The sequence below is a fragment of the Siniperca chuatsi genome, linkage group LG6, assembly GCF_020085105.1.
Source record: "Siniperca chuatsi isolate FFG_IHB_CAS linkage group LG6, ASM2008510v1, whole genome shotgun sequence".
Taxonomy (NCBI): Eukaryota; Metazoa; Chordata; class Actinopteri; order Centrarchiformes; family Sinipercidae; genus Siniperca; species Siniperca chuatsi.
The window spans coordinates 24,438,794-24,461,914 of NC_058047.1; the positions used below are offsets into that span (position 1 = coordinate 24,438,794).

At 42.7% G+C, this 23,121-nt stretch overlaps 1 protein-coding gene across 5 annotated transcripts in view; it reads left to right on the forward strand.

Moving 5' to 3' along the window:
• nhsa (Nance-Horan syndrome a (congenital cataracts and dental anomalies)) overlaps positions 1-21,990 on the forward strand; it is a 58,081-nt gene extending 36,091 nt beyond the window's left edge. The window contains exons 1-9 of one of the 5 annotated variants that reach the window (XM_044198677.1): positions 4,208-4,403; positions 8,678-8,830; positions 9,710-9,843; positions 10,394-10,456; positions 12,268-12,460; positions 13,970-14,101; positions 14,814-17,681; positions 18,602-18,725; positions 18,804-21,990. In XM_044198677.1, coding sequence (XP_044054612.1) covers positions 4,367-4,403; positions 8,678-8,830; positions 9,710-9,843; positions 10,394-10,456; positions 12,268-12,460; positions 13,970-14,101; positions 14,814-17,681; positions 18,602-18,725; positions 18,804-19,437 — 4,338 coding nt within the window. In that variant the 5' untranslated portion in view covers positions 4,208-4,366 and the 3' untranslated portion in view covers positions 19,438-21,990. Of the gene's footprint in view, positions 1-4,207; positions 4,404-8,677; positions 8,831-9,709; positions 9,844-10,393; positions 10,457-10,476; positions 11,376-11,402; positions 11,707-12,267; positions 12,461-13,969; positions 14,102-14,813; positions 17,682-18,601; positions 18,726-18,803 lie in introns of those variants that run through there. The other 4 variants (XM_044198675.1, XM_044198676.1, XM_044198678.1 and 1 more) reach the window with 4 other exon arrangements.
• The last annotated feature ends 1,131 nt before the right edge of the window (positions 21,991-23,121 follow it).

The following is a 23,121-nucleotide window of genomic DNA, read 5'->3' on the forward strand; positions in this document are numbered from 1 at the left end:
CGCTGAGCGTGCACATAAAGGACAGAAAAATGAAATGACCGTCTCTGTAAGCTGGGAGTTGCTCTCATTCACAGTTTTTGTCATGCCGTGGCTTTGCTTTTCATTGCTCAGCGAGTGTGAGTCAAAGAGTGGATGCTTGTAAACAAGAGGTCAGATTGTATTGAGACAGGACAGCGTAACAAACATTTGCAGTACAGACAAGCAGAGTTTATTCAGAAGTGAAGTGGGTATGAATGCCATTTTTTCTTTCAAAGATTTGAATCAGGGGAAGATCTGCTTAAAGTAAATTCTAGATGATTTCATCACTGTTTTCACTATGGCTGATATGTGTAAATCAAGACTTTTCCTGTTTGAGCTGATCAGCGTGACTATTATTACTGATTATTTACACTGCATAACTGCAATAAAGAGCTCCATTCTCCCTGAATGAGGGCAGGCTGGTCCTGACTGCTGCATCATTATAAACTGAATGTGTTTGGCTTTTGGACTGTTGTTCAGACGCATATGAAGACGCAATTTCAAGATGTCACCTTGGACTCTATTTTGACATTTTGCACATTAAATGATTCACTGATTAATCAAGAATATAATCAGCAGATTGATCAATAATGAAAATATTTGTCTGTTGCAGCTCTAATTGTTGGTTTAACCTCTACCAGCTCTGGGAATAAAAGTATTATTACAGTAAAAGTTATTTCAACTACAGAGTTAGCTTTGTCCTTTTCAGAGTGCTTTGCGAATTATTGGATTTTTGTGAATAGCATATATGCATAATTTTGCAAACATTTTCTTGTAATCACTGTCTTTGTGCTGGTGCAAATGTTAGAGCAGCAATAACTGTTTTGTTGGTCACTTGAGGGCTGTAAAACAAGCTGTAAGCACAACACTGACATATTATACCCTTATAAAGTTGTTATAGCGAATGTGTTAGCTAAAACAATGAGCTGAAAAATGCTAAAATGCTCTGTAGAGCCGAAGGGAACTGGAGTGTCGGTGATGATTATTTTTTGTCTACCAACGACCTTTTTCACATTATACATAGTAATTGAATATATTCTTAATATGAAAATAATGATTAATGCAGCTTTAAATATGCTGTTGATCAGGTGTCAGTAGATCTATGTTCTTAAGCCATTTACTATCCAAATCCGCTTTCACTTTTTGTTCCTCCAGATCACCCTTTCTCCCCAGTCCTATTTATTATATCTACAAACTCTTGTCTTTTGCTCTCACGAACATACCATGTTTCCGAGCATGTCAGACATTTTAACCATCGCATAACAGAAGAAGAAGGATGTTCTTCTTTCCTAAAAAACGCCAGAATCTGCGCTCTCTCTCTCGTCAGAGTGAGAGATCTTCTCGTTGGCATCGTGCCTACCCTGCAATATGTACCACTCTGGAGGTTTCAAAATGGAAAGTACTTCAAAGTCACCGCAGCCTGCTGTTGGACTTTGTAGTGGTAATATGAAGCAGCTGAGCAAACAGGCCTCCACCGTACACCGCACCTCTTCTACAGCTTTGGGTGAGCTTCAGGAGGATTTCATTGTGAGGAAATGTCCCATGAGGAGCAGTATGGTTTCAGATATTGTCCAAAATAATTCTTAGTCATAGTTGTTTAAGCACTGTGTGTGTTTAGGAAATGGATAAACATTAGAAACGTAATAGCTCTGTTGGAGAGTGTGTCACAAGAGGGAAGCTTTGAGGTTCAAGTCGTAAGTGATGTGGGTTTGAGTTTTTTTCCTGTTGTTGAAATATATTTTTTGTCTCTCCAAGCTATTTGTGTGGAGGTCTATGTGTTGGTCCATTACCATGTTATGGTTCAGATACTGTACTGAATATCTATAGTGTAACAAGTAACCCATCTATCTCATCATTTACAATCAGCCAAACGTTGTGTTTATTGTGAGGTAATGCAATTTGTTTCATCTTTTATACTGGAAACTGAAATCTGATGGGATTTCCCCACTCTTTCTTCATTTCCACCCTCACTGTACCTCCCAGCACACGAGCAGACAGACAGTTTGGTGGTCCAGGCGCTGATCCAAAATCTGAGCGTAAGGCAACGTCTCTTGAAGAACAAGTATGATTTAATTCCACCACCAGATGAGTTTTCGTGTGTGGGCTTGCGGCAGTGCCAGTGCGTGCTGACATTGTGACCTCAAGTCAGAAAATACAAGCAGACGCACTACAGTTAAACAAAAGCAATTTCTCACACCTGCATTGCTTTTCTTGCTGTGGTGATGTCATCTCACACAAGTTTCACCGTGTTGAATTAAAGAATAAATGACTGAAAATGTTACACGGTTTACAAGACCATAAATAGAATCAGCTGTCAAAATGGGGGCTGTTTTTCATGCCTCAACCAGGTAATTAAATGACTGGTGTTGAGGGACAGTAAAGCACTTCAGGAAGTCAACCGGTGGTTTGATTACAGCTTAGCAGTCCTTTGCTGTGGTACCTGCAGGTAGCTGAAAGCAGCATCAGGCTGCAACAATGGGTCGTTTAGCCCCCCTGTTGGCCTCCTGGTTCCCAGCATCACATTCTAAGCAGAGGTCACAGGGCCCACCTGCTCTCCCACATCAGAGCTCCAGGTGAGGTGAGGGAGAGCCCATTTGAAAAGGTGTGGTGGCATAAACATGCAGTGCATAGGAAGAGAGAGAGACAGAGAGAGAGAGAGGAAGGAAAGAGGTCTAGTTTCTTGCACTGCAACTAAGTTTCTCACTTAAAAACATGATTTGTGCTGAAATAATTAGTCGAATAATTGATTATTCAGTCGACACAAAATTAATCAGCAATAGTTTTGATCATGGATTCATTTTTTAAAGAGGCATGCCACCAACTTCACACATAAAGGTCAGTTTACTCGTCATGAAGAACACTACTCAACCTGTGAAAAATAATAATGTATAATGTCTTCTGTGGTTCTGGAGGTAGAGAAAATCAGGGTTATATGTCGGCTTGGGCTGAGTTACAAACTAGGGCATGGAGTTTAAAAGACATTTACCATGGCAGAAGGCGTCAAATGAAATGATGCTATTGGTTGCATTATGGGAGATGTAGGATCCAGACTGCATGAAATAAAACTCATCATCATAAGGCATCATGTTATTTTTCTGTCAGATAGAAACAAAAATTTGGATTGTTCATACATTATTTTGTGCAACAACAACAAAAACACAGCTTATGTGCTTACACATGCTCCCACTCTTCAATGCTGTATTTATGTTTTCATTATGTTTTCACATTTCAACAACTTACATCCCAAACAAAGTTGTTGCAGTTGTTCCACTCAGGGTTTCCTTCAGCAGAGCATCTCAGCAGGTCTGCGGGCTTTAGCCTGGTCTCTTCCCTGAATGTAAACAATCTTGTGCCCCACCTGCTGCAGCGGGTCAGCAGCAGCGACATCACCATCAGCTGGGAGGATGTGGGCTCAGAGCGGATTACCGGGGAGACGGGTATTATTCTGTGCCTGCTTGCATTGGGACTCTACTCTTTGTGTTTTACTAATCAGAGCTCATTCTGCAGCCGCTGACCACCAACACTCAGTGGAACAGCAGCATTGTTTTGTTTTGTTTTTTGCGGGGGGGGGGGGAGCAGGTTTTCTTCCGTGACAGCAAGATTTCAGTTTTGAGCTTTAGGTTTTTGGTAACTGGAAAGATGCAGATAATTCTCTCAGAAATTTGATGAGTATCTGTTTACACGTTGTTTCTTGCCCAGTTCAGGTGAGCAGCATTTTTTTTATTTGTTCTGTTGCACTGCAGTGTATACTGAAATGCATCTATATGTTAACGTGCAATTATGCTTTTAGATTTAGTGTGCAGGTGAATGATGAAATAGTCCGTTGAGTATTTTGTTTTCTAGCTCTTCCATCTTCTGTGATATACAGCACAATACTGTTCAGAGTATACCAGTGATTTATTATGTTAATTTAAGAACAATAACACACTGGTACTTGAATGCGATAATATTGGATTTACGGATTCAAGTATCCACCATCCTGCGCATCCTTTGGCATTCCTCTACACCCTCCATGATCCTCCACTGTGGGTTAAGCGGTCAGTGTTGTTTCAGCGGTTTGGATTAACACTCCTACTCTCCTGTAGCAGACCATAAACAGATTAGTGGTAGCCCAAGTCAAGGCCTGGCTGGACCATCTGTACACAGCGCTTGGTGGGGAAGGGGACATGGGGGAGGAGTGTGAGCAGATGTTTTCAGTGGAGCTGTAGGTCAGTGTGGCAGTAGAGCCGAGGGACGTTGCTGTAAAGACATGAGGGATACAGGGTCTCTGTTGAGGTGACTGAGGGAGAGACACTGACTGATTTAATGTCTCACTGATGCTGTTGAGTTAAAACCACACAGCTCTGTCATGGCTCTAGGATGCTGCCTTGCACTCACATCCCAAGGTACTGTATAATTTACTGGGGCTTTAATTGAGCTACATGTGCCTCCCATTTCTTTTTGCTCTGCATGCACAACTTGCTGCTTCGACCGCAGTGGTTAGACAAACACGTCTGCGCTTTGTTTGAGCGTTGTCACAAGATGACAAGATGAGAAATGATGAGACGAAAGTGTTCTTCTCTTCAGCTTGTGCTGGAGGCATTTGCGTGGTTGTTTTGCTTGGTTAGTTTAACCTGTGTTACAGAGTGTGAGTACAACCCAACTGCGGGGAAACCCAACGTGCTATGACGCCCAGTTGTTGCTGCATTGTCTGTTCAGTAGGAAAGGTCTGTGCTCACGGAAAAAGCATTTCAGGGCCAAAACGTCAGATTTTTTTTCCCCCCCTCTATCTGAAAATAATCATATTTGTTTGCTTTTTCTGTGCAAAAGTTCCCACTTTATTTGTTGAATAAGTTTTTAATTTAACACACTAACTCACATCACATACACAGAGCTGACTGAGCACAGTCCACGCTCACCTGTCTTCCTTTTCTAAGAAGTTCAGAAAAAGTTTTTGTGTGACCTAATGACGGACATCTGCGGCTGTGTTTTCCCAGGCCGCTGGTAAATTGTAGGTGTGTGAGTGTGGGTGTAAGGGGTTTGGCTTGGCTCCTGTCTGGGCCAATGCTGAGTAAATTACAAGGCAAAGGCAGAGACAGACTGAGGATGCAGGCTTTCATCCCCCCTTCTCCTGGCCTGAAGGCCTGCTGGCAGGGCTGATAGCGATGAGGTTATTGGGGGATGATCCTGCTGCAGATGAAGAGGAGGAGGAGGAGGAGGAGGAGGAGAAGAGATTGATAGGCAGATAATATAGTGCTTGATTTCACCTTTCCGGGAAAGTTCACAGGATGACTCTTAGTGAAAATAAGTAAGGAGGAAGACGAATGGCAGACAAGTGTTGCTTATTATAAAACTCAAAAGAGGAGAGTTTCATAGCATACCGTGGAAATCAAGTAAAGCGTCAGACTGTCTTGGAGTTTTTGTTTTTCTTCTCACCTGAGGCCATGTGGCTCATTTGGCTCAATACGGCCATGTTGGAGGTCATTCAGCCTGGATGTGAAAGAAAGAGAAAGCTGCTAAGAGGTCAAAGAGATGACTGATGGCTGATGTGTTGATGTGTTTTCTTTGGCCTTATTTGGGTTAACAGCTGGCCACGGCTCTCCCGTTTAAGGGTATTTCCATATGGACCTCTGTCTCCATGAAAACCTCTTTAAATGCCTCTTAAAGGTTGTATATGTTTGGCCTCACTAAACTAACAGTCACAGATTCCATTGAGCAATATGAAAGGAAGTGTTTATGTGTTTTTAAGCTGGAGGAAGACAAAAACAAGGAAAGTTAAATAGAGTCAAGCATAGAGAACACAGTCTGTGTCCTAGTTGTTGTTATTGTTGTTGTCAAATGGGTTTTTAGTTTGCTGGAGATGTTGAGGGTGTTACAGCGGGGCTAAAAGTTCATAACCCAGCAGGGAGGCAGGGAGGGGAGTTGCTGACATACCTTCCAACACATCAGTGATTGCTCACTTATCTCACCACAGTTCGCAGAAGAAATGCATCACAATTTGCTGCGCTGTTTCAAGTTGGAAATATTGCGGGCTTGTGTTGCATAGTTTATTGCCACACACATATTGCATGCACCATAAAGATGGGTGACAAATCAAAGGAAACACCAGAGTAACGGAAATTAACGACAAATGCTTCCATACAGGACATGAGGGCTCACTGAATGGTTTGATGGGTATGAAAAAGATGTGAATCATACGTTATAGCCGTCGTAGTCACCAGTTCTCAACCCTATAAAACAGCCATGGAAGATTTTGGAGCTAAGTGTTAGACAACGCTCTCCTTCGCCATCAGCAAAACACAAAATGAAGGACTATCTTTTGGAAAAATGTTGTTCACCCCTCCAGTAGAGGTCCACAGACCCTAGAATCTAAGGCGCATAGGGCTGAGTCATATGGTTGAGGTCAGTATCACAATGTTAAAGGAATAGTTTGACATTTTGGAAAAAAACTAGCCTGGCTCTGTCCAAAGTTCAAAAATACACCCACCAGCACATTTAAAGCTCACATGTTAACACGTTTTATCTTGTTTGTGTATCTCGCAATGTTTTGGTTTTAGACTTGCATGCTGTAACAACAAGTTTTGAGGTGTTGGCAGGAACATTTCTGAACTTTGGACAGAGCCAGGCTAGCTGTTTCCCCCTGCTTCCAGTTTTTGCACTACGTTTAGCTAACTATCCCCTGGCTCTAGCTACATAATAAGCTCCCAGATCTGTGATCTCAATCTTCTCATCTAATTCTTGGCAAAAAATCAAATTTCCCAAAATGTTGAACTATTCCTTTAATATAAATGTTTTCCTAATTCAACACATTTTATTAGCTGTTGCTTACAATTTCTCTTTGAGTTGGTTAGCTCAGCTTAGCATAACTTCCATGACTGGAAGTTGGGGAAAAGGCTAGTCTGCCTCTGCCTGTGTGGGAGTGGTATCAATCTTCTCAATCTTAACTCTCGGCAAGGAAGCAAATAAGTGTGAAAAGCAGCGCTGCTCCACACATGTAGATCTACCCTTTGATGAGTTTACCTCCAGCATCTACAGCTGAGCAGGAGACAGAGCACAGAGCTTGTTTTCAGGTCAACAGGGTCACCACAGAGGGCTTTTAGATCACTCTGGGGTGTTTGATGGAAAACGTCAAGTTGTCTCTGGGTAACAGATAGACATACTGCCTCTCCCGGGGATTGCATGCATGGCACCACGTTTCTTGGAAAGGACTTGTCAGAGAATTCACAGTAGTAGTGCTGCTAGAAAATCACTTTACAAATGGCGCAGCAGGCTTACCTTCAGTGTGATGCTGCACTCTGCCTTCCTGACCTTTGGTAGCCACGATAAGCAGTTGAATTATGTCTTTTTTGAGTGAAACAGACTAAAGTTGGCTTCTGGCTGGACTACAAAGCAAACTTGGAGGGTGCTCAGCCAAAGCTGCCTTCTAGCAGACATGGGGGTCAGGCAGAGTGTGTTTCAGCAAAGCTGCCAGGTCAAGGACAAGCCCAGAAATGTCCTCCAGGTAGGGGAAGACTGACTGATGTGTTTGTCTGCTAAAGCAAAGGCTTAGCAGTGCTAATCCCCCTTAGATTCTCCTACAGTTGTAAAAGATTTTATCTCACACCAGTGCCTGATTGAGTCTTATTTTATGCTGTTTATTATCTGACTGTACTGTTATTTTTATGCTGTCATTTCTATTTCTAAAAGCGTGTGTGGGGGGGGGGGTTAATTTGTTCTTTACTCCTGTGTTTATCTTATTTATTGCACATACTTACCAATAACTATACTATAAACTACTTCTACTTATATTTTAAGCAGTCAGCATCCAAACAAGCAATAGCATAAATGCTAAATAGCTCCTTTAAAACTCAAACTTTTCCCCCTCGTCCAGCCCCTCCATGCCTCCATGTCTTATGTGTAATATGAGAGCTGAGCGTCTCCCTCTCTGTAACCTGAGGAGGTACAAGGGGGAGCAGTGAGATTAGTGCAGGTACTGGTCAATGTTTAGAGGATGAAAGTCACAGTATCAGGTTGCATTAATACCTGTTGTTAGGCTGCCGGTAATAGCGTTGCATTAGTAAACAGGCTATTGTCCTGTTAACATTAGCTCTAATTGTCCTGGTTTTCTTTCTCAGGCTTCGGCTCTAATATGAGACGGTATTTCATCTCCACCTCAGATTGCAAAACATTTTTTAGCCCTCAGCTGCTCTCATGGCACCACATTGTCGCTGTAATGGTAAGCTCATTAGTTACATTTGTCTGAGGCTGCGGAGTTCACCTTAATGATCTTAACCAGTGAATCACTCAAAAATGCCAGAGTGGAAATTTAAAGGTTTCCTTACCAGTACCCGTGGAGCTCAGCAGGCGGCCCCTTGTAATGACAGCGAGTTGCTTTTCCATTACATCTGTTGACGTACACAGTATTTGCAGTCGATCCAGTGACTTGTGCTGTACCTCATTTATCAAAGATAAAGAGTACTTGAAGTGATAATGTGAGCCGAGTTTGTTTCCCCTGCTAAACAGTTGTCACAGAGGACGAGTAGTCAAAACACCTAGAAAATAATTCAGTGTTCCATCTAAATACTGTCCTGGGATGTTGATGACTTGTGTTGCAGCTACAGTTTGTATGTTTTCTGTTGTTTGTTGCTCCATTTGCACACACTTTAGTTGTTGTTTGACCTGATCTGTCTCCCTTTGACAGCGGTGTCTAACCTGGATGTGGAGAGTAAGCTGACGGCACATTACCAAGCTCCCTGGCACCAGCAGAGGAACATTTTCTACCCCTCCACACGGCCAGCATGTGTAGAAGAGCTCCACAGGCAAGCCAACCTCAGCCTGTGGGCCGTGCACCGAGGTGAGGCCCCTCTCACACTCAGTGTGACCACCACACAGAAGCAATGCCAAACAGCTGCAACTAAGTTTGCTTGCATTCTCGCTCTGTCCTTACCAATTAATCTGCTCTCCATTATTTCATTGAGTCACTTCTGGTACACATTGGTACCCTGTTATTCTGGTGTTGTTCTGCCTTCTAGTGGACATGTTTTGCAACTGCATCCTTGTTGTAAGAGCAGTAGAGGATAGTGTGAGCCATTAGATGACATAATCTGAAAGTGTTCTTTTACAGGGGTGAACACAATAATATAAACACCTGTGCAATCCATTACATCTGTCAGTCATATTTTTGTGAAGCTTATAAGATCCTGTGTCACATAGGAGTTCATTAATCTCTGGTAATTATTTAGATGATCATTTGTGTGGTTGTTGTTGATTGCATTGTATGGAAATGTGCACAAATGATTTTGTTCTATCCCCTTGGATGGGTGGACAAATTAACAGGAACACTTAATGCAATCCAATATAACAAAGCTAATTACACTGACAATAGAGTTCAACAACAAAAGTTGATCATTATAAGCTTCACAAAGGCAGTATGCATTGCAGGCCTTTTGTATTTATTGCTTTGTATTGTGCTGAGTCCAACCTCTTTATTTCCTTGTTCCTCCAATCTGTGGTTAAAGGATAGATTCACATTTTCACATTCACTTGTTTCTTCTGTCCATGTGGATATTGTTTTGGGATAGACTTGAAAAAACGTGAACCTATCCCTTTAAGTAGATGTTGGAAACGCTTCACCTTTTCCCCTTCCTTCCAATCAGATGTTATGTATGTGTGTGGGTATGTGGGGAGGTTACACACAGATTGTCTTCAGTGTTTTACATGATTCTTGTTGCAGATCACCAGAGGAGACGGTCGGGCAGCAGAGAGCAGAGAGTAACCATCTCGATATCGGCGGTGCCCCCGATGCCCATGTACTCTTCCCCACACATTGTCCAGAGGCAAGAAAACAGGGGCATAAATTTGACAACGGTGAGGCGACTAACATTATACTCTCTTTTGACCCTAACAGCTTTTCTTCTTGTACAGTTTGTACATGTTGTACATTTTAATCTGATTTTAAGGAAGTCACGGAACCAGTCAATACATTAAAAGGTCCAAAGGTGGCCATATTAAATGATCATTTTAATTTATCAAATTATTATAACAGTTTTGTTTTTTACTTGCTGCACACAGATTTTTCATGTACTTTTGAAGTGAAATGAACATATTTCCCTCCAAGCAGCCAGAGAGACTTGTTAGAGATGCAACAACTCAGTTAGCACAAACACAGGTAAAGAGGGAAGTGGAATGTGTTTGTAATGTGTTTCACGTGGTCTTTGCGGAGCATGCTTGTTTAAATTTAATTTGACAGCCCTGAATTTATATTTATATTTTATCACCTCGATAATAAATCGTTCATTAAGGGTTGTTTTTCCCCCAGTATTGTTGTCTTTTGTGTCCATGTGTATGTTGAATATCTCCATGTTCATTTCTGTCATTTGGTTTTCTTGTCCTTTTTTGTTTTTGCCCTGTAATTCAGTTTGAATCCACCCGCTCCTCCTCCCCTACCGAATGTTGCCGCTTCTCTCCCTGGAGCAGAAAGGTAGTGGTCCCTCCCTCCCTCCTGGCTCCTGTGTGCTCCTTCTAACACTTCATTTCACAACTCCTTACCTCTTCTTGTTTGTTCGACTCCTTCTAATTTACATAATGAATCTCCTTTCAAATGCATGCAGCTTTTCAACATGTTTGTTGTGAAACTGAAGGAGAGCACCACTTTAAAGTTTCACCCATGCTGACACGTCATACATTTACGTACTCCAGACAGTTGTTGTTGGAGTTCATGTGAAGGGCCGGGCTTTGAGCGTGCAGTATGTGAGGAATGTGTGTGTGAGGGCCACAGTCACAGCCGCCCCGCAGCCAGGGTTTCTCTAATGATAGGGTCGACTTCTCCAAGCTTGCGCCTGTGATTACCCATGATCCTTCAGTGCTGCGGTTTCCTCGCTGCACCCATCCCTGAGAGAGCTGACAGCCTCATGTTTCTCTCTCTTTGCTGTTTCTTCAGCAAATATATCGTGCTTGATGCCCACTGTGAAAAAGAAATGAGCCCGAGGACAGGGGCAAACACCAAACACTGCCACTCCTTTTTTTTCTCCCATCCTGTACGTGTCCACTCTTCTTCCCTTTCCTTCACCGTCTCTTTCTTTCATTCCTTCGTCTCGCTCATTCTTCCTCTCTTTGCACTTCGAAAACCACCTTTCTGTTCTCGAAACAAATCAGTTGTAAATGCTCTCCTTTTGACTTTTTTTTTCCCTACTAGTTGGGAGAAGTTTCCAAGGAAACCGATTTCTTTTGTGACCAGGGTTTTGTCAGGGTCTCATTGGTCTGCTGGGAACAGAGAGCACAAAGGCTCGAGAGCTGCCTTTAAATGGGGGTGGGAGGTTTTTCGGGTTGTGAAGGTGGGAACCAGTTCAGCCTGAGAATCACTCCCAGTTTCACATGTGCCTCTCTGTAGGAATCTCAAGGTAAGAACTTAATAGCCTAAATTCATTTAGCATGGAGGTATAGGTGATAGGGGATCTACAGTATTTAAGTTTGAAAGTCTGAGGAGGCCCATGGAAAAGGGATGTGGACTTGTGGAGAAGTCAGAGGGGAGGACTGTGCAGTGATTGATACTGAAGCTGCCATTCAGAGGAACGCTGCCTTGAAGTATTTCCTCTCAAATATTTCCGGAGACTCATTATTATGCAGCAGAGTCACTTTAGGTGCCACAGATTGTCGGAGCATGAGCTAAGAGTTTCCAAACCAGCATGTAGTGACTGGAAATGACTGTTTGTCACATTTCTGTCCTGTGAGGTAGTAGTTGTCTCTTTTTCTCAAAGCAGAATTAGTATTTATCATGACATGTGCTGTACATGGTCTGGCAAGCTTGGCTACAGTCAGGTGGTCAGAACTATGAACTTTTTTTGCAGCTATAACAATATTTCCTGATTTTGACATGTTTTAAATTCTAAATTTCTCCTTTGCTTTTTTTTTTGCATGAAGCCTGCTGAATAGATTCTTCGAGTGTTTGTTGTGCTTTCCATTCTCTCTCTCTAAAGCATGCTTTTTATTTCCATTACTTATTGAATTCTTTGCGCTCCAACATAAAACTCAGCTCCTGGAAGGTCATGTGTATTGATCTACCTCTGCTCTGACAGTAAGCAGTCTTTGTTGCAGTTTGATAAGACACAAATCTCTACATCTAGCCTCTAGCTCTTTCCCAGATAAACACTTTGACAATAAGTGTAATCACTGTACTCTACATATGCCCCCTTCTGAAGCTGAGTTTGATCATTCTTAACTCTGCCGTACCATTTCTCATGCAATGCCACCTAATCCTAACAACCTAACCATGCAAATATCCATCTGTTGCAGGCTGCGCCCTCTGACCCCGACACTGACGGGGTGGCTCTAGGTCACCGGTCTAAGTTTCCCATCCTTAACATCCCCTCCACCCTGGACAAGCAGACTAACTGGTCTAAAGCCCTGCCGCTGCCCACCCCAGAGGAAAGAATGAAAAGCAATTCCCAAGTCATCAACTCATGTGTCATCCCCATTAATGTGACCGGTAAATTTAAAGCTCTCACTGTTTTATATCTGAATCTATTTATTGTGATAGGGCTGAGCTGTGGTGTAGATTTCTTAAACTTCTTTGCTAGGAGAGATTGTCATTCTGTCCCTCAGCAATGCTAGCTTTCTTTAGCTCTTCTGGAGCTTTACTTAAAGAAGTAGTTTGATATTTTTGGGAAATACGCTTATTCGCTTTCTTGCTTAGAGTTAGATGAGAAGATTGATACCACTGTCATGTCTGTCTGTTAAATATAGGGCTACAGCCAAGAGATGGTTAACTTAGCTTAGCATAAAGACTGGAAGCAGGGGGAAACAGTTACCCTGGCTCTGTCCAAAAGGTAAAAAATAAGCCCACCAGCACCTCCTAAACTTAGTAATAACACGTTATTTGTTAAATCAATCAATCAAATTAAAAACTGCTGTGGTTTTCAAGACACCAGAGAAGTCCTTGCGCCAGGAAAGAAATCGTTACAGCACCGAACTCCCCATAAAACCACCACTGGTCCTTGGTTTGTGTACGGATTAAACAAAGTAGATATAACATTTTAATTAGTGAGCTTTAGTGGTGCTGTTAGGTGTATTTTTGAAAATTTGATAGTGCAAAGCTAGCTGTTTACCCCTACACACACTACTGCTCTCCTCATTGCGGAGTTTTGGCACTCCTCATTAACACTGTACAGTGTGTAGAGTTTACTTTCTCTGCATTACAAAAGCATTCAATATTTGCAAGAAATTTGGAAATTCTGCACTTAATTATAAAACCTCATCATTATCAAAGGCATTCATGTTGCCACAGAGAATCACTCTCAATGTGCAAGTCATGCTTTGTGCCCCGTTAACTTTCTTTCTCATGCTTCGGCGCTTTGTGCATGTGATTGCAAGGCAAGATGCTGTGACTTGAATGCTAATTAGTTCTGTCCAAATCATTGAAAAGGCCTGCCTGACATTATTTACTCTCTCTCACATTGACTCAAAAGAAGAGTTGTACACCAACACTGGCTGAGTCAGAGACAGTTGAGGAAGAAAATGCACATTGTAAGCAAAGTCCGGTGATTGCTATGGTGCTGAAAGGCCCGAGCTGCTATCACATGATAGTCATAACGTATGGTGAGGGAGAGGCAGGGAAACAGGGAAACACAACAAAACTGAAAGAAAGCAGGATTTTTCCTTTGGTTAGTAAACCCATCAACATGCTGACTTTATTGTTTGTGTCAGGACTTTTTTTTGCACGTTTTGGGTAAAGGTCAAATATTGCTTACCATTTTTTTATTTCTTTACTTTACATTTCATAATCTGACAGCTCAGACATTACATCAAGTTGTAAATAACTCCACCCAGTTTGTCTTACTGTGGCTTTAAGCTCCATCAGATAACCGTCCTCCACTCCTGACTGCTATTTTTGTAGAATATCAAATATTTTTTTCACGAGACAGCGTGAGAGTTAAAGAAGGAATCGCTGCAGTTGCCACTAAACAAAGATTCCTCAGATGTCCCGTCTCCGTTGCAGGGGTTGGCTTTGACAGAGATGCCAGTGTGCGCTGCTCGCTCGTCCACTCGCAGTCTGTGCTTCAGAGGAGGAGGAAGTTGAGGAGACGGAGGACTGTCGCTGGCGTTCCCAGACAGGTGCAGCAAGATTTAGGTATGTACCTTATTGTGACTTACGATAATCAGGCTCTCCCTGTCAGTCACAAACACACGTGATATCTGAAATTTTATTCAAACCGCTGCTGTTAAAGTAAAATAAAGCAGATGTTTATTTGCTGTAATGTTTTACACTTGGTGTCACTTAAGCAAAAAGGGTTTAGTGTTAAGGGTGCTAAATCACATTTTTTTCATTGTAGAGACAATGTTGCTAATAGTAAGACAAAGCAATTCAGTGCATTATTGTCATTAAAGTCTTCTCCACATCAATATACTACAGGAGAAAAGCTGAATTTGTCTGCTTTATAATATGGCAACATAAATATGAGAGACATCAACTAGTAATAGGAGGCCTATTTTCAGTGTTAGTTTGTTCTGTTTTTTACGATATATTTGGGGCATTTCATGCTTTTATTATCCAGACAACAGTAGAGAGATGACAGGAAATGAGCAGAGAGAGAAATGGGGAATGACAACAAAAGTTTGCAGCCGGACGACGGTTGTGATTCATGGTCAACGCCTTAAACCACTAAAAAAAATAAGATTTTATATGTTTATATTATTGTGACAAAGACACTGAAATACAGAAATATAAGTTTAAGTAACGTGATATAAGGAGCAATAAAGTGTGCTCATCTCAGTTTTAATCTATAGTTGTATCTGAGTTTGTTATGTATGCTTATTGTCCTTGTGTTCCTTTCATCTCCCAGACTCTGATGACTCTCCTGGTTCCAGAGAAAGGACAGTGATAGTTCATGCCAGTCTTGATATCACTCCCTCCAATGAGGAGCTGGCCAGCCATCTCAGCACCAGAGACTCAGGTTGCCAGACAGAAGACTTTTTGATCTCAGGAGCGCCGTCTCGGAGGAGGATCAGGGCCCAGAGAGGCCAGGGAGTCTCCCTCTCCCTTTCCCACTCTGCAGGCAACATCTCCTCCCTGCCGGACAGCGCTGTGGCCATGTTCACCGCCTCTTTGGGCGCTCGCTTGCGCTCCCGGAGTCTCCCCCGAGATGGGAGCCGGGTGATAGACAACGAGCATAATGACAGCGACGATGAGGAGGAGCTTTCGCCCTTCGACACTGAGGACTTTCTGTCTGTACCTGGGGAGTTGATTCTGAAGGATGGAGAAGAGAGCACGGACGACCAGGCCATGTCTGAACAACAGCTGGGCCTGAAGTACAAGAACCTCTCAGAGAGTCCAGAGCGCATCTGGATGGAGAGAACCAGATCCCAGCTGCCCAGGAAGGCCGACATGGGCAGCTGTGAGATCTCATCCAGTTCAGACACCTTCAGTAGCCCCATCCACTCCGTCTCAGCAGCAGGGGTGCTGGGAGGCCAGATGGACCATAAGGACGATCACCAGTCCTCAAGTGGGAACTGGAGCGGGAGCAGCTCCACCTGCCCCTCACAGACCTCAGAAACAATCCCCCCAGCAGCCTCTCCACCGCTGACGGGCTCCTCACACTGTGACTCTGAGCTCTCCTTAAACGCTGCCATTCACACCAATGATGACCAGACCAGCTTCATGCTGGACCACTACCCGGGCCTCAGGACCCAGCGGGCAGGCTCCTTCTCCTCCACAGCTATGGACATATTAGAGGAAGTAGGGGTCAGCACCCCCATCGAGGGGGAGTGGAGTTACCCCCACCCGGACCCTCCGCGCTCACAGGACTTCAGCCCTGAGCCGAGCAGAGAGGCTGAGAGCAGCTTGGGCTGCCCAAGCTTCACCAGCATGGCCACCTGTGAGAGCAGCTACTCTGACAAACCACTGTCGGAGAAAGCCGACACCGTCTCCCACTACTCTGTAGACACTGAAGGCTACTACACCTCCATGCACTTTGACTGTGGTCTAAAAGGCAGCAAAAGCTTCACTTATAACTATGCAGCCCCTGGCTCTGATTGTGGCCTGTCTGACCTAAGTGGTCGCATGACTTTGGGGAGACGCTGCCTCTCTTTAAGAAAACCAAAGGTGAAGCCGTCTCCGCCTAAGAGGAGTTCATCTTTAAGAAAAATATGCAGTCGGGGAAACATCCCTGAAGAGAAAGAACCAAAGATTACTTGCGGGCAGCAACTTCCACTGTCTTCCAACGAGAGGAAACTGCAGCTGGTTTCGTCTGGCTCTCCAGATCATATAGAAAACTCTTCACTAGGCAGAGAGCCCCTTGTGGTCTGGGGGGTTGAGGGCTCAGCGGATCTACCTGAGTTAGGCGTGTTTAGCTCCACAGATGCACATTCATTTAAGGATGAGGGGGTTGTACAGTCAGACTATGCAGATCTGTGGCTCCTGAATGATTTAAAATCCAGCGATCCTTACCGATCTTTGTCAAACTCCAGCACAGCAACAGGTACAACTGTTATCGAATGCATCAAGTCACAGGAAAGCTCTGAGTCTCAGACGTCCCAGTCTGGCTCCAGAGCCACCACCCCCTCACTTCCATCTGTGGAGGGAGACTTCAAGCTAACGTCTCCAGAGAAGCTGGCAGGCCTGGCCAGCCCGTCCAGCGGCTACTCCAGTCAGTCAGAAACCCCCACCTCCTCTTTACCCTCCGCCTTCTTTCCTGGACCGCTGTCACCATCCAGCGGAAAAAGGAAGCCCAAAGTCCCAGAGAGGAAGTCGTCTCTTTCGTCGCAGTCACTGCAGTCGCTGTCCTGCAGGGATGGAGCCACCTCGAAGAGAGACCTGGAGCTGCCAATAATCCCTCCCTCACACCTCGACTTAAGTGCCCTTCATAGTGTCGGCAACAAGACTTCTGCTTACAAGAACCAGATTCAAGTCCTTCACCAAAACAAACAAAAAGCTGCAGTGTCAGCCAAACCTGTAGCGCCCCCTAACTCAGAGGTGTATAACGCCCATTCCATGTCCATCACACCCACAGTGCTGCACTCAGTACAGCTCCGACCCATCAGTAAGGAACTTGAAGGAAGTCACGAGTACAAAACAACTTCCAGACTCAAATGTTCCGCTGTGAATTTAACTAGCACACTTTCCAGTAGTAAATCCCTAGAGCTTAAGAGTCCCCTGTTACACAACTCGCATCAACATCACACATCCTCGAAGGGGTCGTGTGAATCAGTGTTTACCTCAAATGAAGAGCTTGCGGATGGAGAAGCAGCATGTCAGAGTGAGACGAGGAACAAGCAGGACAGAGAGGCTCCTTTAGAGAGTATGACAGCATTCCGACTGCAATCAGAGCCATCATTAGACATCCCTGAGAGGACCACTGGTCACGAAGGAGAGACGTGCAGAGAGTCAGTAGAAATGCCTGTCTGCGTTGGAGACTGCAGCACGCAGTCGGAGCCTTTACAGCAGCAAAGAACTGAGCTGTCTGAAGAAGAAGAACCGTGTCAGATAAAACCAGGTCCTCCTCTCTCTGTTCAGCACAGTTCACCCAAGAGATCCAACAGTCTTGATAAAGTGCCTGCTACTGACAGCCAATCAGAGACGTTGCAAGGGAGTTCAATCAGTAATGAAGGTAGCACAGAAGTGGAAAATGAGTCATCAAGTGTTTCAGCCGAAAGTGCCTCTCAGGACAGCAAGGAGGCGTCCACAGCAGAAACAGAGGATTACTTCAGCACAGGTAGATTGTCGCTGTCTTTATCACTGATGCATGTTATATTTGTTATGAACCTTGACATTTGTGGTCATGTACAGCAGAGGTTCCCAACCCCTAGGCCACGGACCGTTACTGGGTCTCAGAGCATTAGCTAGTTTCCTGTTTAGTTTCATTCTACTGGCCTACTCTCTCTCTTGTTTTTAACTCAGTACAAGGCTTATTCGTGAGTGGCCGACCAGTCTGCAGTGAGATTGTCAACATAAAAACTGTCCATGGTACAAAAAAGGCTGGGAACCCCTGATGTACAGGATCAAAGATTTTGGAAATTGTGTAGAGCAACCTGTGGTCCGCCTCCTAAGGGGTTGCATGATCATGCTGAGCAGTCACGAGACTGCCACACAAAATGTATATTTTATATTTTTTCCAAACTGCTGCTTTTCTGACCTTTCCATTGTTTCCAATTACTTAATGGACAGAAAATGACAGTTTTGCCCCATTTGAAATAACCAAAACGGTTCTAATTTTAGCAGAATATCCCGCCACTCATATTAAGAAGCTGATTGAGAACACGTTTTCAGGGTCTTTAAAGTCATTCATTTAGTAAAAAACAAAATATTCTCTGGTTCCAGCTGTGAGGATATGCTGCATTTCTGTGTTTTATATCATTTTTAATGAATGTCTCTGGGTTTTGGACTGTTTGTTGGACAAAACAAGCAATTTGACTTAAGTTTGAACTCCTGGAACTATTTTCTGGAATTTTGTAGACTAAACAAATGAATTGATTAATCTAAAGAGTAATGGACTTTTGATTAATGATGGTAATAATCATTAGCTAGGCACTGATTCTTTTAAGGGGTCACATGCTAGAAACACTGGTAACCACCGGTGTATAATGTATCGGGTGTATGCGGTGTATTCAAATGTTGCCTGATTTCTGTTAACAGACTCTACACCCAGTGATAATGCAGTGTCCCCTCTGAGTGAAGAGCCAAGGCCAGAGGATAACAGTGTGTTTCTGTCACCCACCAAAGCTCGGACCACTGAGGATCTGTTTGCTATGATACACAGGTAAGCAGTTTGGACAGCAGCTTCTTTGTCTTCACTCTGCGTTTACAGAGATTCTTAATTGGATTTCTTCATGTTCAGGTCCAAAAGGAAAGTGTTGGGCAGGAAGGATTCCACTGAGTTGGGTGTGAGGAACCGCCTCAGTGCTGCATCGGGGAACACACCACCCAGCAGCACCGTGAGCTCCCCAGTCTCACAGGTGTCACCCTCCTCCTCCGCTGTGACTCCGCCAGGCCTGCACAGAGCCCCCGGGCCCATCTACAGGAACGCAAAGAAGTCCAGCACCTCCAACGAGGAGTTCAAACTGCTGCTCCTTAAAAAGGGAAGCCGCTCTGAATCAAGTTACCGCATGTCTGCTGCAGAGATCCTCAAGAGCCCCATCGCTCCTAAATCTCCTGGAGATTCCCTGATGGAGTCACCCAGACAGTATGAAGAGCCCGCCTCCCCCCTGCAACAACAGCAGCATCAGTCAGGACCAGATCAGCTCTCCAGCCCTTACCCCAAAGCCAACGCAGAGGGCTTCTCCCCGAAATCCTTCCCCACATCTGCTGCTTCCAGGCAGGGCCGCTCCAGAATCCCCCCGCCTGCCAACAGCAGCCGCTACGGCATGCGCAGCAGACTGTACTCAACGCCCATGCAGGCGATCTCTGAGGGCGAGGCGGAGAACTCAGACGGAAGTCCTCATGACGACCGCTCATCACAGGGCTCCACGTAGTAAAAACAGAGTAGAAGTGTCAGAAGGTATGAAATTATGTTGTTAGTTTACAGTACAAACAAATGGACCAGAATGACTTTTAATATATATGAGATGTGGTGAGGGCAGGAGCATTGATGAGGATAATGTTGTATACAGAACATTAGGGATAAACCATCGGAACTTTACCAATTGTGGCTGAGTTTCATTGCTGTTTCCTGTTGGTTTTTCTGTGGACACTTTAAACAATTTTACCTGTGTTCAGAAATGTTTTATACATACTGTCTGTCTAAGAAATATCCTGATGATATGAACACTTAGCATTAGAAACAGGGAACCAGATAATTTAGCATCTGTAGAAATTCTGTAGAAACATATGACTGATGATGAGGAAAACATTATTCCAGTTCAGTTCCACAGAGAGAAAAAAACTTTGGTTAGTTTGTGGGACGTTACCCATAGCCATGTACGACACCCAACTGGTTGCCTTCCTTCAGCCCTACTACAGTATATTAATGTTAAATCTTAGCTGTTCTGCTGTCAGATTTTTATCAGAATATAAGAAACTCTCCCAGTTTGACATTTTTATCAGTATCTTATAAAAATAGAAAAATATATTGGATTAACTGTGTGTATTCTGTGAATACCTATGCAATTAGACACACACTTTTTGCATTTCTTTAAGCCAGTTATACAAATTATTTTGATACCACCCCCAACTGAACATCAGGACTAACACTGTGTGAGAAACAGCAGAGGGAAAAAATGTGAAGCCTCAATACATCGATTTCATATTGATATGTTTGTATATTTTACTCAGTCCTTTTAAAGCATATTGTAAATTATATCAAAGATAGCTTGCTATTACAACATTTTAAAATTCTCATGCAATAAGTTGAGTAAATAGAGGTGAGGCAGGAAATGTCAAAGCCAAGCACTAACTAGACAATCTTAGGAGACAAGAAGGGAGCAGGTGTTAACATGGGAGATGAAAAAGTGATCAAAAGGTCAGAGGTCGTGAAATAGGAGCGCTGTAAAAGAATAAGGAAGTCATGTTTTTTTTTATTAATGGTCATTTGTGGTTTGCTGACTTGGTGTGTGTACAAATTGTTGAAAGAGGCAAGTGGAAAGTGTTCAGGAGGATCAAATATGCCTTATTTGACTCTGCTCAACAAGAGACAATAAGTGACAAAGCAGCTTTGGGCCTCAGCAAGTTGAGTGTTTTTGTGAGATTTTTCAGTTTTGATGGAGGATGTAGGGTTACATTTGGAGCCAGGTTATCATCTGTGATGAAAAGAGGAAGTTCTGGATTTCGGGATGTGGCATTTGCTGCTATTTTGTACCAAACGCTCGCCTATTATATTCCCCATCAAAATCTAACCTGCTACGGTTTCATATTTTCTGTGTCACAACAATCTAAATATATTTATTTTTATAACTGACGCAGAAAATCTCTGTGCCCTCCCTGATTTGGTTTACACCTTTAAATAACCTAAAACTGAAATCTTTGGATGGAAGTATGCAATGAATTGCTATTAATAACATATTTTATTCAGATACTTATTTTGTTTATAAGAGACACATTTTAAATCTTATTTCAGACACTGGTTGCAGAGACAAATAGGAAAGCAACTCATTAATGTCATTAAAAGATGGCATGAACAGTCATAAGCTACAAGTGAGGTTTTAGTTGTAACCCTGGCACCCTGAGTCCTATATTCACAATAATATTATATATGGTGTTTATTGCAGTGATGGTACTATCACTACCATTATGCAAAAATGACAGAGTCTATGTAGCCATAACGCCCTGTGGAAGACTGTCCTTTCCTATAGGTACACTGTAAATATCAACTTCATTTTGGCCTTAATGATACTCCATACTAATGCAATGTCATGTAACAGGGTACACAATGGGTTATGTCTGTGAACCTTCATTCCAACCTTTTTTTTTAATTATTTTTATTGTTTTTTTGCACTGATAAAGTGATGTTTGTGAAGTTTCATTTGTCTTTAGCTGTACCTGGAGATATTTACAGACCTTCACATGGAGCTGTTTGACTTTTCCTTGAATAATATCCACACTCTGAGTACGCTTTAGGAGTGGACCAGATGCTTCTGCCAAAGGCTAGAACGTGCACACGTTAGTGGCATCCAGCTGTTTTTCTCTTCTCGTTTACTTGACTGAAACGTTCTTGAAAACATAAAACCAATACTAAAGAAGAATTACAGCGTAACTTATGGTACTAGATGCATTTCATTTGGACGTCAGATCAACCTCTAAATACTGTAGGTATCAGCTTTGTATTTTTTTGTACAAACTTGTAAATACAATAACTTTTGGAATTGTCACAAAGGTTGTTGAATTGTTTCTTATGTAAAAAAAAAAAAGTTTACATTAATTTCAAACCTTTGTATATTTTTGAGCTGTGGAACACTTTGTCTTGTATTTATTTTTTAGTAAGCATTGTGGAAATCCCATAGTAAATCCTATCAAAGCCAAGTGCTAGCACAACAGGCTGCTTAGCAAATGTGTATAAAAAAGACAATAAATGTGACTGCTTTGAAAATGGCTCTTTGGGTCAGTGGTGATGGTAATTATTCTTGTTTTAAAGATGTTTAAAACTACTACATTTGGACATGGTTCCACTGGTACTCAGGTACTACTGCACGAATTTGAGGTACTTTGAGTATTTCTGTTTCATGCCATACTTATACTTTTATTCCACTACATTTATTTGACAGCTGGAGTTTCTTTACATACTTAGATCATCACTTTATGAAATATGATGCATTGTTATTTATTAAACTACCCAAGAGTATGTGAAATAATTCAAATTAGCTCCATCTTGACCAGCTACAACAGTAAAATACCACCTACACCCTAATGCATAAGATAATGGCAACACTCACAGGGGCCATTTCTCAACATTGAGTACTTTTACTTTTGGTACCTGAAGTACATTTTGCAGATAACACTTGCGTACTTAAGGACCATTTTGAATGCTGGAATTTGAATTGTAATAAGTGTTTTTACAGTGTGGTGTTGCTACCTTTACTTCAGTAAAGTATCTAAATACTTCCTCAACCCGTGCATGGTTCTCATAAATTAAATGCAGGATTCATGTGGCTTCTCGTCTTGTCACGATACAAATTGCCTTCACATGAGGTTGCAACACTTTTTGACAGAGCTGACGTTGTTTACTGGACTGCAGTGTCAGCTTTGTCTTCAGAAGGTGCCGCCATATCTTACAACAAAACCAGAGAATGACAGAATGGTTTCATAGGATGTTAGAATTCAAAAAAGTGTATTAAAAATTCTGTAATTCTGTAAAGTTGAGCTTAAATAGCACTATAACATAGTCAGATAGATGTATAACCAAACCATATTTTCTTTTGCACTGTACACCAAGTGCAGTGTATTTATATAATAGTCTGTTGTGACTTTAAGCACATATACTTTATGTGTTTTGCTGTTTCGTAACCAGAAATGGCAAGAAATAAGCACTTTAGAGGTTTTGAGCAATATTTTGAATCACAAAGAACGACACAGTGGCCACTGATTTCAGATGAACACTAGAGGGTGTTCTTCAGCTGAGTCCACAGGAGAACATCCTCGGGGGAATTTAATGCAAATTGGGTGTAAATTGAAATTTGGCCTCTTTGTGTCCTGGCCAGAGAAATAACACAGCTGAGATGTATTTT